Source organism: Acomys russatus, chromosome 5, assembly GCF_903995435.1.
Source record: "Acomys russatus chromosome 5, mAcoRus1.1, whole genome shotgun sequence".
Lineage (NCBI taxonomy): Eukaryota > Metazoa > Chordata > Mammalia > Rodentia > Muridae > Acomys > Acomys russatus.
In genome coordinates, this window is record NC_067141.1 from 41,653,819 (window position 1) to 41,671,778 (window position 17,960).

At 44.3% G+C, this 17,960-nt stretch overlaps 1 protein-coding gene across 1 annotated transcript in view; it reads left to right on the top strand.

Moving 5' to 3' along the window:
* The first annotated feature begins 7,322 nt into the window (after positions 1 to 7,322).
* Positions 7,323 to 17,960, top strand: part of Cemip2 (cell migration inducing hyaluronidase 2) — a 68,965-nt gene continuing 58,327 nt past the window's right edge. The window contains exons 1-4 of the mRNA XM_051146244.1: positions 7,323 to 7,698; positions 12,245 to 12,385; positions 12,780 to 13,341; positions 17,149 to 17,318. Of these exons, the coding sequence (XP_051002201.1) occupies positions 7,362 to 7,698; positions 12,245 to 12,385; positions 12,780 to 13,341; positions 17,149 to 17,318 (1,210 nt within the window). The 5' untranslated portion in view covers positions 7,323 to 7,361. The remainder of the gene's footprint in view (positions 7,699 to 12,244; positions 12,386 to 12,779; positions 13,342 to 17,148; positions 17,319 to 17,960) is intronic.

Here is a 17,960-nt window from a genome sequence, read left to right on the forward strand (position 1 = left end):
ATAGACAATAATTCATATCTTAATCCCCTATCCTTTTAGTTGATGGGAGAGGTTTGTAGTTAGGGCTTAGTGTACCTCTTGTACCCAGAAAGTTGGCTAGGGTATATGGTGCTTCATGAAAGTGAACCGGGGTCAGTATAAATAAACTAGTTTTTAGCAAAAGTCAGCTAGTATGTTAAAGCCACACAGTTGCAGGGATTGTGCCATTGTGCCGCACCCTGATGCTGAGACTGGAAAGAGAGAGATTAAGAGGCGAGGTGTCCTGCTGGAGTACGTGCTTGTAGCAGAGCACATATGGACTAGGCCTTCAGTTCCCTGGGGGCGTGCTTATTCAAATCTCAGATCTGTAAGGAAAGGCCAACTCACTTTCTCAACCTGCTCTTTTCTCCCTTAGCCATTATGTTTGTAGACACAGGATTCGTTCTGAATGCCTCCCAGCAGTTATTTTAGGAAAACATTATATACTATATGCTTTGGGAATGCGGTGTGTAATACATCTCCCTAATCCACGCCCCCCCACCCCGCCCCTACCACACACACCTTCCCAACCTCTTTGTTCCACAGATGTGTACATGTGTTTGCACAAGTTTTTTTTTGACATTGATCACATTTAAGTATTTACTTGAAAGTTTGAAAACAAAAAGGGCCTAAAATGTCCCCAGTTGCTAAGTTTATTTCTTATTGAGCAGTGCTGTGTGTGCAAGCTCCTGCTTATTGCTTATAGCGGACACAGTCTCTCTGTCAAGAAAAACTAAATGGGGCACCTGACATTATCTCTTTAAACCAAACCAAACTACGAACCTGGAAGTCACTTCGATGTTATGCTCTGTTGTGTCTCTCTCTAAAGCAAGAGGTTAAAGATACAGAATCTTGCCTGGAGGTGGTGGTGCACGCCGTTAATCCCAGCACTTGGGAGGCAGAGGCAAGCGGACCTCTGTGAGTGAGTTCGAGACCAGCGTGGTCTACAAAGTGAGTCCAGGACAGCCAGGCTACACACAGAGAAACCCTGCCTAGAAAAACAAAACAAAACAAAATCTTGAAAATTTAAAGGAGCTAGGAGCTAACAGTTCGATTGGGTCAGCTGCTTGGATAACTATAGTAAAATTATTCTTTGCTTTCTTAATTTGTATGCACCTCTTTTCTGCAGTGTCTCGCCTTTTGTTGCATGTTTTTACTTTTTAGACACAATTCTGATCACATTGTGAAGATTTTCTAAGATCTTAACAAAAGAGAAAGCCTCGCCAAATTTTAACCCATTGAACAGAATCCTTAGAAGCAAAGATTTCAAAGTATTCAGTTGATTTTTGTTTCAAAATGTACTACTTTGCTCAAAAAAAAAAAAAAAAATCCGCGATTAGATCATGCTGATATCTTCGCTATTTGTACAAGCCTGAATATTTCCATTTGAGTTCGAGGCCAGCCTGGTCTACAAAGTGAGTCCAGGATGGCCAAGGCTACACAGAGAAACCCTGTCTCAAAAAACCAAAAAAAAAAAAAAAAAAAAAAAACCCAAAAAACCAAAAAAACAGATTCTCATAAAAGGTATAGGAGGACATTGTAAGAGTGTGAATGGGACAGAAGGATTGGGCTCTCGTTGGGTGTTCCGTATGATGTGGAGCTGTGCGTGTCTGAGGAAGGACTGTGGGAGCCCCACAAAGGGTGGTCGGGCTGGGTCATTTGGAAGACTGAGATGCACGACAGGAGCGAGTGGCCTCCGTCGCTCTGTATGTCATAAGCCCCTGTGCTGTAGAGGGCTTTCCCTCTCATCCAGCTCATCCCTTCTCCCTGTCAGCAATATGAAGTGGAGGGGAAGGTTCGCCATGTCTGCGGCGGCATTTCCTCCCGTGCGACTGAAACCGTGACAGCACTGTGTGGAAGGATGAAGTTAGCCAGCTCGCTTGCTGTGCTCTCTGTAAGACTTCCTGCTTGCAGAGGTGACTCAACAGATTGCAGTTTAGAACTATATTTTGTAATAGTTAAACAGGAGCTGACTTTTTAGTTCTAGCTGACTTTTCTGAGAGCCTCTAGAATATTGAAGGGTTAAATGACAAGTTCCCATGGTGAGGTGTGGAGAAAAGGCAGGGCCAGCAGTGGGAAACACAGTGGAGGGTGAAAGAGGAGAGAGAGGAAGAGAGAAAAATGGAGAAATTTTGTAGTTTAACAGTTTCTTTGGGACCCAATTAACACAAAATTACACAGATTTTCACCTGTCTCTGTTTTCCTTCTATTATGTGTGTGTGCACCTGTATATATATGGAGTGAATACGTGCCACATTATACTTAGATCTCTCTCTCTCTCTCTCTCTCTCTCTCTCCCCCTTTGCCCCCCCCCTCACCTCTTAGCATAGCATTTATGATGAATTCTTTTGCAGGAATTTGTGGTCTAAGTACAGCAGCTGCTTATTGAGAAACTACTGTGTATAAAGTCCTGTGAAAAACACCAAGGTGAGGCGGATGGATACATACATAAATTAACTGAAGCATAAGGCTCAAAGCAAGACTTTAAGCAGTACAGCAAGAGCAAACGGAATAGGAGCTTAGGGACTCTTGAAAAGCCTCCTAGACAAGGCAGTGTAGTGTTTGGGAACTGTCAACTATTTAAAAACTATAAGCAATCTTCTCAAAGTCTCACTCCTTCTTATAGGATAAAACCCATGATCCCCTTTAATATTGTCATAATTAAAAATGATTGCATTCTGTATTAATTGGCTGTACTTACACCACATAAATTAATTTGTGGCTCTTTATAAGCTGTATGTGTTCCTCCAGTCTTGCTATTTTTTGGAGCATGCATATGCCTGTTTCTCAAGAAAAATATTTTATTTAAAACAATAGTGAGGTTTTAGGGCTATTTTGGTGGTGGGTAGGGGAAGAGATTGAGAATTGGAAAAAATATTATACATTACATATTTATTTGAATGCTTACTTTTCCTAACATTTGTCAGCATTTGTAAGTCAGGTTTTTATAGTCTTAGACATTTCTTTAGGTACCTTCCTTAAATATTTACTCGTCTTACTGATGTGAGAAATTTACATTATTTGTTGTTTGATTTATAACTAAGTCTTTCGAGCTAATATTTTAAAGGCCTCAGGTATATATTCAAGGACTTTTGAAAAATTATGTTGTAAAAACTGTGGACTGCTTTTCTGATCTGTGTGTGGCTTCAGGCACTCCTTGGTCCCTACCTGCTACAGGGCGTGGTTGGCATACCCTGCCCTCTACCCTGGGTTCCCTAGCCCAGGGGAGGGGCTTTTCCTCTCCTGGGGCCCTTCACTATATAGTCCAGACAGTTTGGTTCCCACCTCCTGCCCCCTGCCCCCGCCTCTGCATTCTCTCCTTTCTCTTTTTGTATCTTTCCTCTAATCCTTCTCTCTCCTCTATTTCAACGGCGACTGAGAGCTGCTTCCAATAAACCTGCATTTGTATATAACTTCATCTTGCAATTAGCTCATTTTACCATTTCCGTCATCTGGTGCCGTGCATGAACAACTTGGCTGTTCCCATTGGATGGCATGTTTATGTCAGGGACTGTGCCGTGCTGTAGTAGCCTTTAAAAGGTGGAGTAACAAGGATGAACCTGTTCATTGTCATCTGATTTCCACTACAAGAGCGACCTTTAAAAAATGACCAGTAGCCAGGCGTGGTGGCGCACGCCTTTAGTCTCAGCACTTGGGAGGCAGAGACAGGTGGATCAGTGTGAGTTCAAGGCCAGCCTGGCCTACGAGAGTCCGGAACAGCCACAGCTACACAGAGAAACCTTGTCTTGAAAAACCAAAACCAAAAAAAAAAAAAAAAAAGGACCGGTAATGCTAGCACACACCATTAAAGTGAAACATGAGGCCCCAGTAAGCCCCAGATTGTACCTGATGTTTGAGTGGAAGCTAGGACTCCAGTACTCTTCCGCTACAGGATTTTCAGGATTAAACAGCTGTTGTTGAGAGCTTGGGAAGCTGAACAACATTTCGGCAGTCTTTCCTTTTCCAAACAAGTGGTTTAAACAGAATTTGGGAGCTAGAGTTCTTGAGGAGGCCTCAAAGCTTTTGTCTGAACCGTGCATGGTTTCTGCTACAGCGCTCTGATGATGCTGAGCACTGCTGCCTCCTCGCTTCATGACACGCCTTCCTCATGAATAATTTAGACCTCTAAGTGGCAATCTATATTTTGAAAGTTATGTGCTCATCCTAACATCTCTAAAGTAAATCCGTCGATGTGAAATAAAACCCATAGGAGGCATGTTTCTGTTTTGCACTTTTAGTGATTTTTATGAATTGAAAATAAGGTGTTTTTTGTTGTTGTTTTGATTTTTTTTTTTTTTTTACAATGTTTACTCTAAAATATCATGGAAGTACTATTTTAGTTTTGAGGACAACAATGGTGGTTCATTTGTCATTTTCAGCCAGTAGGCTAATGGACTCAGAAGGATTCATTTGTGGCAGATGCCTTCTACATTTTCTTGTTAAGTTGCCATTTTGTGACACTGAGTACATTATTCTGTTATTTCCAGTGGATTGGTGGCTCCCTGGAGCCTCTTACTGCTTTTTATTTTATTTTATTTTATTGTGGCTACATCTGGTGTGACACATTATCTCCCCCCCCAAGCCCCTCAGCCTGACAAGTAACACCAACCCTTCTCACCCTGAGACAATGAAGCAAAAAGACTGCAGCTCAAGGGGCATCGATCTCACCCCTGTCACTGCAGAGAGCGACAGTTGTGTCCCCTCCCAGTGAGCCTGGCATTCAGGGACATTCCCTCTACCCCTTCCTTTGTGAATGGACAGCTGTTCTCTGTTGCACTCTGTTTGGCTGTGTCCATTGTTTGGGTCTGCTGCTTGGCGAATACGGCAGTCTCCTCAACAGCACCTTGGTGCTGTTCTTTCTTTGTCTGCAGTCTTAGCTTTATTTAAATAATGACTTTCAGCTTCATCTGAATAATGGCTTTTAGTCATACCCCACAGACCTAGTCATTTTGATAGCCACAGGACTCTGACATTGGTCTGTGCCTCTTGTAAACTCATGATCAGTTCCTGACCACACCCCCTGTGTGTTCTCCATTAATCTCCATGCCATTTGGGCCCGGAAATATTTACCTGTGAGCCATTTTATGTTTCATGGGTTTGCTGATTGTTTAGAGCACTTAGGAGGCCCCTGTACAACTAGATGATTCTTCTTTATTTGGTGGTAGACAAGGGGGAATGTATTGTGAGGGTATTGGATCAAGTCAGGTGACTTGGGACACTCTGGTTATTAAGGAAGGGATATAATGGGAGAGGTGGGATGTCCTGAAGCTGTTGAACACATCATAGTTATCAACAGTCACCCTAGCAGTAGCACATTATGATAGAGCTGGCTGCCTCTTCCGCCATTCTCCCTTCCCGTCTTTATTCTTCCTCTCTACCCTCTCTCTACTAAATTTTATTAAAAAATTGTTCTTTTTAGTGCTGACATTGATGATCATAAAGAGGAGGGTGTGTGTGTGTGTGTGTGTGTGTGTGTGTGTGTGTGTGTGTGTGTGTTTCTTAGTAAATGAAGAATCAGGTATCATTAGCTGAGTGAATTCATTCGTGGAAGATTCCAGAGCTTAACATACTGTTTGAGGCTAGTTAGGTTCCGATTCTGTCCCAGGCTGAAGTGTGGATCTCTTTCTAGGGTTCAACTCTTTCATGAACCAAATGGGAATAATGGTGCCTACATGTAGTTTTGTTGGATTAAATGTATTTTAGCTTAAACAAAAACCAAATAAAAACAACATCCAAAACAATGGAACCGTAGTTTGATGTTTACTTTGAATGTTTCAGGATTTAAAGAAAGAAAAACTTAGATTCTTTTTACCTTTGTGTTTGGCTGGTGGTGGGGATGGAGGGGAGGGTAAAGTGTACTGTAGTTCATGTTGGCCTTGTAGTTGCTATGTGGCTGTGGTTAGCATTGGAGTCCTGATCCTCCTGCCTCCATCTTCCACATGCTGGATTATAGGCACCTGTCACCACATGAGGCTAAACATTCACTACTGAATGCATTCAGCGTCTGTAGGTAAGTGAGGTAACATAGAGAAACGGTTAAACTGCTTAACCACGAGATAGCTCCAGTGGGGGAGATGGAACATCCAAATGTGAATGCCTATGTGTTAGAACATTCTAGGGCTTCTGTGGGGTTCTCCTGTGATATGAGGACTTGCATCTTCAACTAAAGAGTTTAGGGTTGTGAGGCTCAAAATGTGATCGCTTGCTTCGTTGTCACCAAAGCATGTGCCACCAATATATATCTATATATTAGATCACTTGCCCCCTCCTTTCAAAGTATGTTTTTTAAACCATGTGGATCTGGAGCTCTCTTTGCAGCATTTGGGCGAGAATCACAGGGACTAAGGAAGAGCCCAGGAGTCTGTTCCTAACAGGCTTCTCTGATGACTCTCTCCCCTCTTGAAAGCTCCGAACAGTTGGCGGGAGCAGTCGGTTCCAGGCCCTCATTAGATAGACATTTTTTTACCACAGCTTTGGCCCAGACTCACCACCCTAGCTGAATTGTGCTGGGGTGTGGCCCTGCCCCCCCCCCCCCCCCCCCCCCCCCCCCCGCAGCTGTAGGAAGTGATTATGTAGTAATCTGCGGCGGGGTGGAGAGGCAGTGGCTTAGAAGACAGTCGGTGAAGGTGGTCCTGGTGGCGATGGTCTTGCAGTTACTGAATCGAGGATGTAACTGGCGTAGTATTTTCAGTCAGTAGACTGGTACCTGGCTGGGGTGAGGATGGGGAAGTGTGTTAATGGTGCTGATTCTCAGGTCATTGAAGAATTCCTGAAAAAGGATGGTGCTGACAGCCACACAACTGTATGGATATATTTAATGTCACTGGATAAAAACAATAAGACATATCAGATCTGGGCGTAGTGGTGCACACCTGTAATCCCAGCATTCTGGGAGGCAGAGGCAGGAGAATGAATCTCTGTGAGTTCAAGGCCAGCCTGGTCTACAAAGCACGTCCAGGACAGCCAAGGCTACACAGAGACCCTGTCTCAAAACCCCCTCCCCCCAAACAAAAATAAAAACAAAAACAAATTTATGCTTGCCTTAGCATACTCCTCATTGCATGTTTTATAGCTGGGGTGTAGCTTAATGGTATAGTGCTTGCCTCACATGCACAGATGACTAGGTTTTATCGCACTGAAATTTTTTTTTTATAAGCTAGGTTCATGCCTCTAGACTCAGTATTTGGGAGGCAGGGCCATTGTCATGAGTTTGAGGCTAGCCCAGGTTACATAGTAAGTTCTTAGCCCAGCCTGGTCTACAGGACGCTACCTCAAAACAAAGTTTTAAAGCCATTTCAGTATACATGTTCAAAACCTTTTCCTTTTCCCAGTGACAAGATATCATGTATGCCGCTAGTTCCAGGGGACACTCCCCTGCTTTCCTGCCACCTCAGAACGGTAACGGCCATCGCTCACCTGGTTATGTTCCTGGGAAGGTAGTCCCCTTACGTCCCGCTCCTCCTCCAAAGAATCACACTTCAGCCAAACTGACCTCCAGGAACCAAGAAGCCCCAGCAGCAACCTTCGCCTTCTCCCCGGAGGAGCAGCGGCCGCCGCCCAGGGAGAGCCGAAAACAGAAGAGACACAAGAACACCTTCATCTGTTTTGCCATCACCAGCTTCTCCTTTTTCGTGGCGCTTGCAGTCATTTTGGGAATCTCCTCAAAATATGCTCCAGATGGTATGTACTGCATGTGGATGCAAATGTATGCATGTGGGTGTAGTTCAAAAGAGGAGTTATGGGGAGGGCAGAGAATATATTAAAGAAAAAAAAAACCTCTTTTGTTGCCTAGGCTGGCTCTAGCTATCCAATGCACAGGTAGGAGGTGGCGTAACTCTTTATGAGTGAGAGCGGTTATCTGAGGAATCTGTAGCAAGGCATAGTTTTCTTTCTCTTTTTTTCCCATTCTTTCTTCCTCTCACTGTGTTTCAGGGCTCAGGTTGTTCTTGGTGCATCTCTTAAGATGCTTTCCATGGGCTCCGCTAATCCCCGTGGGAGCTGTGGGTTTTGGATCGCAAAAGGTTTATTTGGTCCTATGACTAGTGAGCAAGTAAATTTTATTTAAAAACAAACAAGTGACTTAAAAAGCACTGCTTTGTCCTTGGTGACAGGCTTGATAAACAGTGCAAACATTTTTTAAAAAATGCTTAAGAGTTATGGAGTGTTCCTTAAAGAAAGTCCTGTGCAGGTGCGCACGTTGACCCATTTGGCCGGCCCCACCCATTCTGTTCGTAGCTGAGTATCATGTAGGGAAGCTTTAATTTCTTAAACAATATTTGCTTTTCAGGAAGCCAGGTCAGAAACTTAATGATCGGCGCTGAGGAGATAATTCAGTTGGCGAGCACTGTAGGGTTTAGTCCCTACGTGTGGGGGGGGTGGGGGGGGGGGGTGGGGGGGGGGAATAGTCGCCCAGAACTGTGGGGCCTCCAATGCTCTCCTCTGCTTTCCTCAGACACCTGCGTTCACCAGTCAGACATTCACAAACAATTATATGCAAGTAAAATTTAAAAAGGAAATCTTATAAAACAAAACAAAAACATAGGTAGGTTTGGTCGCATGTGCTTGTGATCCTGGTGCTGGGAAGGTAGGACCAGGCAGATTCCAGAGGCTGAACTGAGCTGGCCTAGCCTGACCGAGGAGTGACTCTCAGGTTGCTCTCTTGCCTCCACATGCTTGTATTACTCACTCCCTACTCCACAGACAGACAGACAGACAGACACACACACACACACACACACACACACACACACAGAGGAGAACTTAATGGTAATAGATTTACTTTGACTGGTTTTGAAGAAACTTGTTGCCCATCAACTTCAGCATGTTTTCAGCAAACAGTAGCTTCGTAGGCTTGCCCATGGATCAGTCAGAGGCCCTGGGGTGTAGAGGACCAGACCATTACCACCTGAGTTGAGCACACCTTTGTCTTTTGCCTTTTTTTGAACAAAGTCTACTACAGATTTTTGTCTGAGTAGATGCCTTTTTAACTGGATATAACAGTGTAGCAGTTATATCCTTTGGCCTTTTGTAAAACTTACAGATGTTGTTTTATTTTGATTTTGGGGGTACTTTAGGGACGTTGTAAATCTTAAAGTCCGGAAGGAAGAAGTTACCAACATTTCTAAGAGAGATGAGCCCGTCCACAGCTTTGTTGACGAGCCAGTTGACCACACCGTGAATTTCTTTGATTTCCCTTGTATGTAGTGCTGACTTTCTCTTCCCAGTTCCAAGCTTAATAACCAAGCTCTGATTCATATTTCCCACATAATCTTTAGGGAAGGGAAGCCAGACTAGTGGGAAATCGGAACTGGGATCTGTGGCTTTCCTGCGTGTTTTCTTCGTCCATCCGAAGCACTGGGCTGCAGATACAGTTCCTTCAGTCAGTCTCCTTCAGTTTCATGTGTTGGCAACACAGGTGCGGATGACCGCTGGAAACATCTGGTGCCCTGAAATGCTTTATGGTCAGCCTCAGTGTGGGGTTTGCTGTTACAATTACAAATGTGCTTTACTCCACAAGTGGGCCAGCCTGGAAGATGGGGCTGGCTGAGTTGATTTTTAATGATTTCTGCACATCAGCCATTTACTTTTTTCTCAGTTAAGTATATTTTACTGGAAGGAACCAGGTTTTTTTGTTGTTATTGTTGTTTGCTTGTTTGTTTTTTGTTTTGTTTTATCTCGTGATGGTTCTAATAAAGTGTGTCTCTCCAGGAATTGATTGCAAGCAATTAAGAGGAATTGCATAGCTATTCCAGTGGGCTCCAGGTCTCCACAGACTGGAATTCCTTCTCAGTAGCCTGTGACATGGGACACACATTTACATCTTGTCTAACACTATGGAGAATTCCAGTTGTATGTTTAATGAGAAAATAGGGAGGTTGAAGAAAAGTCAGTTTATTTTATTTTTTTGTAGTGCTGGCCTTCGAACCCTGGGCTTTGTCTATCCTAAGCAAGATCGTGCCAGTGAGTCACACTACCAGCCCCAAAGATAATGATCGCTTAGTAATGTGAAGAGTTAAATATTAATTATGAATCTGCTTTGAGAAAAATAATCCCCTCAAATAATTTCCAAGGCCTTCATGAGACTAATTTAATTCTAGTTGCTCTCACTTCAAAGTGACAGCTTAGGCTACTTAAGTGCTTAGAAATAGGAAGATGACAGCATTGGGTGTGCAGGTTCAAAATGCAAATATAGAGCGCCTTTCTTCTTTATCACTGCTTCCACATGTGAGCCTTCAACCTAGACACAGTATATCTTCTTATTGTCCTCAAGCTTATGCCACTCATTGCTACCTTTGCTTAATTTAAATACAGGTGCTTAATTTAAAATATAGGTGCCTTGGGTGACAAATGGATGAGGATGACAGGGGATACACATCTTCCTTCTTTTTAAAATAGGTTTAACTTGAGAAGAACAACGGATTAAGAAACAATAAACATTTTCTAGTCTTAAGAAAGACTGGGAATACAAGCTTGTCAGATCCCAGCTAGGGAGACAGAGAGGGCAAGGGGACACAAAGAGGTAGCGAAAATGGCAAACTTCTAGTTTCTTTCTTTCTTTTTTTTTTTTTTTTTTTTTCGAGACAGGGTTTCTCTGTGTAGCCTTGGCCATCCTGGACTCACTTTGTAGACCAGGCTGGCCTCGAACTCACAGCGATCCGCCTGGGATTAGGAGGCCTGGCGGCACTCAGAGGAAGGATAGCAAGTTACCAAGAAGAGACTCGATATTCTAAGAGCATATATAGGGGGAGGAGGTCTCCCTCAATCACAGACATAGGGGAGGGGAGAAGGGGGAAAGTGGGAGGGAGGGAAGAATGGGAGGAAACAGGGGAAGGGCTAACAATCGAGATGTAATATGAATAAAATAATAAAATGGAAAAAAATACAAAAAAAAATAGATTTAACTTTATTGTTTTCACTAATGTGCATGTGTGTGTATCCATGTGAGGGAATGCCTACATGTGTGGATTGATCACAGAGGCCACATGAGGATATTGGATCCCTTGGAGACTGCAGTTACAGGCAGCTGTGAGCTAGATGTGGGGACTGGGAAGCGAATCTGGGTCTTTGACTCCCTCAGTGTCAGCATTTCTTGTATTCTTGTCTCCTCTTCACGCTCCTCTTGGCTATACCGTCCATCCTTTGGGGCCTGAGTCTTTGAAGCTGCCTCAGTTACCCCACCTCTTTCTTCCTTTGCACAGTATTTATCACTTAATGATTTTGTACATGATGGATTTTTCCCAGGATAGTTTATTGACTTGAAGGAAGATACCATGTCCCCACTCATCCTTTACAGAACTCATAGTATCTTTTACAGAGTGGCAATACGGTCTTTGACAAGTCTTGATTTTGCTAGTTGATCAGAAGTGAAGCTATGATTTTTCTCTCCCCTATAAATGTTTCACACACTAACAACAGCTGTCATCTATTATCTACTACTTAAGAGGCAAGCTACAGGAGGATTATACGTAACGGACCTGATTGCTTCAGGCAGAGCTTCCATGTCACTCAGCTTCCTAACTAATCTTTGTGCGGCTTCTCCGCTCTGTCATTTTCTCATCTGAAAATGAGAAGTCATGGTTTTGGCCATGTGTGTTTGGTAGTTTTGTTGGGAAAGTGTATGTGTCGGGAGCAGGGGTGGAGTGCTTTTGCTGCCTACTTTCTGATTCCCTGTGTTTAGGAAGGAACTTGTGATTATCTAACTTGCATGCTAGAAAGTTCTGTAATTTCTGCTTATGATAGTCAAGGTGGGGGTGGGGTGAGAGGTGTGTGTGTGTGTTTGTGTTTGTGTGTGATGGGAATCAAATGCAGGACCTCAGGCATGATAAGTTAGCACTATACCAGTGAGCTACATCGCCAGCTTATTATTTTCTTTTTAAAACAGTCTTTCTAGTGTAGTTCCAAGGGAAATTCACCCTTACTGTTGTTCATTTACAAAATGGATAGTCAGGGAAACTTCATTTTTATCTGGTGAAGTTGGACCTGAATTGAGTGCTGATGACTTAATTTTGTGCTACCTTTTTTTAAAAAAATATGTTGAAGTAAAGAATTGATACCTTTCACATTTGAGAAGGGATGGGATTTTCATCCCAGGGGCAGGAAATCAGTGTCTCTGTAGCTTCCATGCAGATCTGTGTTCGGCGACAGTAATTCTTTGTCTTGGCTGGTCTTGTTGTGTTCTTGCACTTTGTTAGGCTGGATTCTATACCAGGGTTTTGCTGTTTTGTAGAGAATTGTCCAGATCAAAACCCTCGTCTCAGGAACTGGGATCCAGGACAAGATTCTGCGAAGCATGTTGTTATCAAGGAGGGGGATATGTTCCGCCTGACCTCAGATGCTACAGTGAATTCTATAGTCATTCAGGATGGAGGTACGTAATAGTCCCTGTCTGTGGGGGCCACGTGGATGCTCTATAATGTGGGGGGCATTTGCTCTTCCCTGTGTAGAATATCTATAGTAGACTTTGTTCAAAAAAGAAAGACATAAGACAAAGGGGTGCCCGCTTATTTCTTCATTGCTGGGATTGAGAGAGGAATTTATTTTGACTTAGAGTGCCAGAGGGTGTGGACCCCACTGGCAGGGGAGGCAGGGACACTGGTGCATCTTCCTCTGAGGAGCTTGTGGCTTGGTCACACCATGGTGGCAGCCAGGAAGCAGCTGGGATTGGAATCAGAGGGTGCTTATCACAGGCCACCCACAGGGTCTGACCCCTGCTAGCTAGAAGAACACAGTTCCAAAGGTTTAAGTAGTGTTGCTCCTTTCAGGACTGCTTGTGTTTGGGGATGATAAGGATGGATCCAGAAATATAACCTTGAGGACTCGATACATCCTGATCCAGGATGGTGGGGCGCTTCATATTGGAGCAGAAAAATGCCGCTATAGATCCAAAGCGACGATTACCTTGTATGGCAAGTCAGACGAAGGTGAAAGTATGCCAATATTTGGCAAAAAGTTTATTGGTGTAAAGGCTGGCGGGACACTGGAGTTACATGGGGCACAGAGGACATCGTGGACGATGCTGGCGAGGACTCTGCATTCCTCAGGCCTGCCCTTTGGCTCCTATACCTTTGAAAAAGACTTTTCCCGAGGCCTTAATGTGAGAGTCATTGACCAAGACACAGCCAGAGTTTTGGAATATGAGAAGTTTGACACCCACGAATACCACAACGAGAGCAGGAGGCTTCAGGACTTTTTGAGAGCGCAGGATCCCGGCCGGATTGTTGCTATTGCTGTTGGCGATTCAGCAGTCAAGAGCCTATTGCAGACAACCATCCAGACGATCCAGGAGCGCCTGGGAAGTAAGCTGATCCATGGGCTGGGCTACAGGTAGGCGGATTCTTTCTTGTCTTCTCTTTCCAGCTCTGTATTAGAGTCTGTTTTCTGAGAGCCAAGAACCACAGGCTGCGGCTAATTTAGCTGGCTGTATGGCCAGCCTATTAAAGCCTCCCACCCCCCCACCCCTGTTTTTGTTTTTGTTTTTTTCTTATGTTGGTTCATTAGATTGCCTCTTGTTTGAACATGGGTTTAACTACTAGACGGACACAGAGCAGTCTTGGCTTTGATTTATGAAGCCCTTTGTGAATTGTTTCTAAGGCCAGTGGGAAGCACAGAGATGTGCTGCTTCTGAAAAACAATGGGCAGTGTGAAGATAATTTGTCTTTGAATGACTTCTGCCTACCATTATCTTCTGAGCCTAATGAAATGAAGAGTCTGAAGCCTAGGCTAATGGAGGCAGCTGAGGAGCTTGAAAGGCTAGGGCCCAGTTCCACGGAGAGCCTGTCAGGAAAGCCCTAATGGGTAGGCATGCTTAGGTTCTTCTCTTTTCCTTTTGGAATCTTTTGCATGATAATTTGATGATTGGAATCCTCCCGTGCTAGTTTGATTCCATTTGCTTTTCATTGGCTCAGGTCTGGCCCGATTCTGGCATAGGAGAGGCAGCCAAGAGTTGGAGGGCTAAGCTCATCATCCTTACAAAAGTTGTTCTTGCTCTTAGTTTCTCTATGAATCAACCATGATTTCCTAATGCTGTCTGAAAATGGAGGGATGTAACTGGCTCACCATCTAGTTAAAAAGAAGAAGGAGGAGGAGGAAGAAAGGGAAGAGGAGGAGGAGGAGGAGGAGGAGGAAAAGAAAATAGAACCCTGACTTTATAATTTTGCTGGATGTTCATACAAATGGTAGCCGACTAAATAGTTTGTGTCTGGCTATTTTGCTCATATTATGAGTGTTATCCACATTACTGCACATAGGGACAGAGTCTCACTGTTGCTCTGGCCGTCCTGGAACTCTCTATGTAGATCAGACTGGCCTCAAACTCACAGAGATTCACCTGCCTCTGCCTCCGAGTGCTGGGATTAAAGATGTACACCACCAATCCTTGCTTCTACCATTGTTTATTTTGTATTGAGTGAATAAACTGCAGTTTGTTGGCTGTGGACATTAGGATGGCTTACTGGCATAAACCTGTTACAAGCTGTGTTTCTGTAACTCTCACTTTACTCATTCACTGATGTGCATCTGCATGTATTCCTATGATGCAAAGACCGAGGAGTGAGAGCACGTTCTTGGCAAAGTTAGCTGCCTTTTCTGTTAGTCCACTTTCAGTAACATGGTGCCTAGGATGCAGAGCGAGAAGAGGTGGGGTCTGGGGTGCCATTAGCCTTTTCAGGGTATGCCCCTGTGACCCAGTGTCTTTCTCCTAAGCTCAAGTTTTTGTTTTTTGTTTTTAAAAAGGTTTTACTTTGTGTCTGTGCATATGTGTGAGTGTGCCCTCAGAGTCCAGAAGAGGGTGTCAGATCCCATGGAGCTATGTTGTGCCCCACTTCACATAGGTGCAGGGTACTGAAGGCTGGTCCCCAGGAAGAGCAGCCAGTGCTATGAACTTCTCTTCCGCTCTTAACTGGCTGCCCCAACCTCTCTCTCCCTGCTACCTTTTAAAGATGCAGTACCAGTAGCTTACCAGTACCAGATGCTTACCAGTAGCATCATAGGCCTGGAAACAAGCCTTCACTACATGGCCTTTGTGGGGCCATTTAAGATCCACACCCGAGCGCGCCTCCTTTGTTTCCTAGTGCAGCAGGGGCAGCCTCTCTTCCTTGATGCCATCATCTCTCCGATCTTGTGTCACCATTGGCTGTAATTGTTTTGACCGTGCTTCTTCCCTCCGCTGAACTGCTTTCTAGATTCCCCTGAAAACATTGCTACTTCTTTAATGGTGCGATTAGACTGGTGCCCAGCAACCTTCCATGTCCAGGCTTCTTAAACAGTCACCGTTTTGACGACTGCGTTCTAGTGCATTGTAATTTCCCACAAGTGTAAGGGGGGATGTAGGAGTGCTCTTGTGATAACGTGAATAAAACACAGCGTCATTTCATAGTTGCTGAGGCAGTTCTGGTGAGTAAAGGGGCCTCTGCCTTCTTCCTCTGTTCTCTGCTGGGAGATACTGTCGAGCCGCCTTTTGTTTGATCCTTTCTTCTTGCCGTATCAAGGGATAGAAACAGCTTTGACCGGATCTCAGCCCCTAAGCCTCACAGGGGCAGCTGCAGGACTTGGAAGGCTGGAGGTTTGCTTTAATGAACTTTTATGTCTGAGTATCTAGCCATCTGTCTGGCACAGATTATATATAGTTGTTTTTTTCCCCCCTAAGTAGGAAGTTCACATTTTTTTCTTTTCATGTTTTGAACCAGCAGGCTTAAGGCAAATTTCCTGATACACTTTTTTTCTTTGACTAACTTTGGACACAAGCTTGGGCAAGTCCCTGGGATGTGTTATTGTGGAAGTCAGATGGCATTTTTAAGCACATTGCGCTCTGTAGATAATCCATTGTAAAACTGAAAACCTGTTGGAAAGCAATCCTGTGGCTTTAAGGATGTTTAGAAACTTCTACGGTGATTCTCAACCTTGATGAAATTTACAAACATTAAAAACTCTAATGCCTAGGGTGTCTTGGATGAGCTTTTCAAAGGGCAGGAACCCAGTCAAGAGAGTGATAATTGCTACTGCAAACTGTGATCTCTAAGTTAGCCTGTCCTGTCCCCCCCCCTTCTCTCTTTCTGTGTGTGTATGTATCTGTGTCTGTGTATATCTGTGTGTGTGTGTGTATTTGTGTCTGTGTGTATCTGGTTATGTGTGTATGTATCTGTGTCTATGTGTGTGTATATCTGTGTCTGTGTATTTGTGTGTGTGTGTATGTATCTGTGTCTGGGGTGTGCATCTGTGTCTGTGTATCTGTGTGTGTGTATGTGTGTGTGTGTGTATGTATCTGTGTCTGGGGTGTGCATCTGTGGCTGTGTATCTGTGTGTGTGTATGTGTGTGTGTGTGTATCTGTGTCTGTGTGTATCTGTGTGTGTAGGCCCTTGGACAACCTTTAGTGTGTCTTTGAATTGCTCTCCGCCTCATTCTTTGAGACAGGATCTTCCACTGACCTTGGAGCTCCTAGATTTGCCTAGACTAGCTAGGCAGTAAGCTAGTGATCTGCTTGTGTCCACCTCTGGACACTAGGATGTGTGCCACTGGCCCCTGCCTTTTATGAGGTGCTGGGATTCTCAACTAACGTCTTAATGCTTTTCCAGAAGGTTCTTCACTCTCCCTAGACCTTATGATTCTCAGAGTATGTTTAGTAGCATCATTTGGCATCACTGGGGAGTGCGCTAGCCTTGTGGATTCTTTGATCCTGTGACTCTCAGGCCATGGTGGGTGGAGTGGGGCCGCCATCTGACTTAACAGTTCTGCCCTCAAGTCATCCTGATGCTGCACTTTGAGAGCCACTGTTCAGCTCAGTGTTGAGTTGATCTACCTGCACGACCAGGTACCCTCCGGGCCCCCAGCATTTATAGCTAGAATGACACTTGCTTATGTGTGTGATGTGTCCAGGAGTTCTATGATTAACTGGAGCCGTTGTCATCACTGTTTCACCTGTGAGAGAGCTGGAAAAACAAGTGATTGAAAATCAAGTCCACTTGCTTCTGGGCCATCAGCTCGTTTAACAAAAGCCTAAACTGCAATCTCATGGGAAAAGTGAGACATGAAATCCAGATGTGCAACATCAGCCTACCAGCATATCCACGTCTCGGGTTTGGGCCATTTCTATGACAGATAACCAGATGTGCTTGTTGGTTTTTTTTTCTTTATAGGCAAGCCTGGGCTTTAGTTGGTGTCATTGATGGTGGGAGTTCTTCCTGCAACGAATCTGTGAGAAACTATGAAAACCATAGCACTGGAGGGAAGGCCCTGGCTCAAGGAGAATTTTATACCTTGGATGGTCAGAAGTTCTCTGTGACAGCCTATAGTGAATGGATTGAAGGTACGCAAAGGTAGTTTAAACTCTGTGAGACTAGGGTAAGTACTGGCACAGGTGACTGTGGGGCATTACTGTGTCCAAATCATGGTGGATTTGTCGGCTAGTTGAAGTTGAAAGTGATTTCCCAGCTAAACTTATATCTTGTAGACTCAGGAAATCTAGGCTAAGTACTGACCTAATTTAGTTTAGGCAGCCCTACCTGGACTGTGTTCTTGATCCTGAGTCATAGTGTCTGGTTAAGTAGGGCGATCTTGGTTGTTAAGCTTGCTGCATTCTACAACCCCCTGTCTCCTGGGCATGCGAGTGGGTGAGGGATTCCCTTTATTGAGGTGAGAAGACTTTCCCACTGTGGTGGCACCTTCCCCATCCAGTATAAAAAGGAGAAAGTAAACTGAGCCCCCTCTTGTTTCTGCCTACGGGCACAGTGGGACCAGCTGCGTCATGATCCCCCCTGCCTTGACTTCTCCATCACGAGGGATCATACTCTTGAATTGTGAGGGAAAACAAACCCCTCCTCACATTTGTTAGGGTAGTTTATCATAGCAACAGAAAGGTAATTAGGACAAGTAATAGAAATAGCTTTATTTTTTGGCGTGGAGCACCATCCGACCTGCATGGTGTGCTTGTGACTGAGTGTGGTGATAT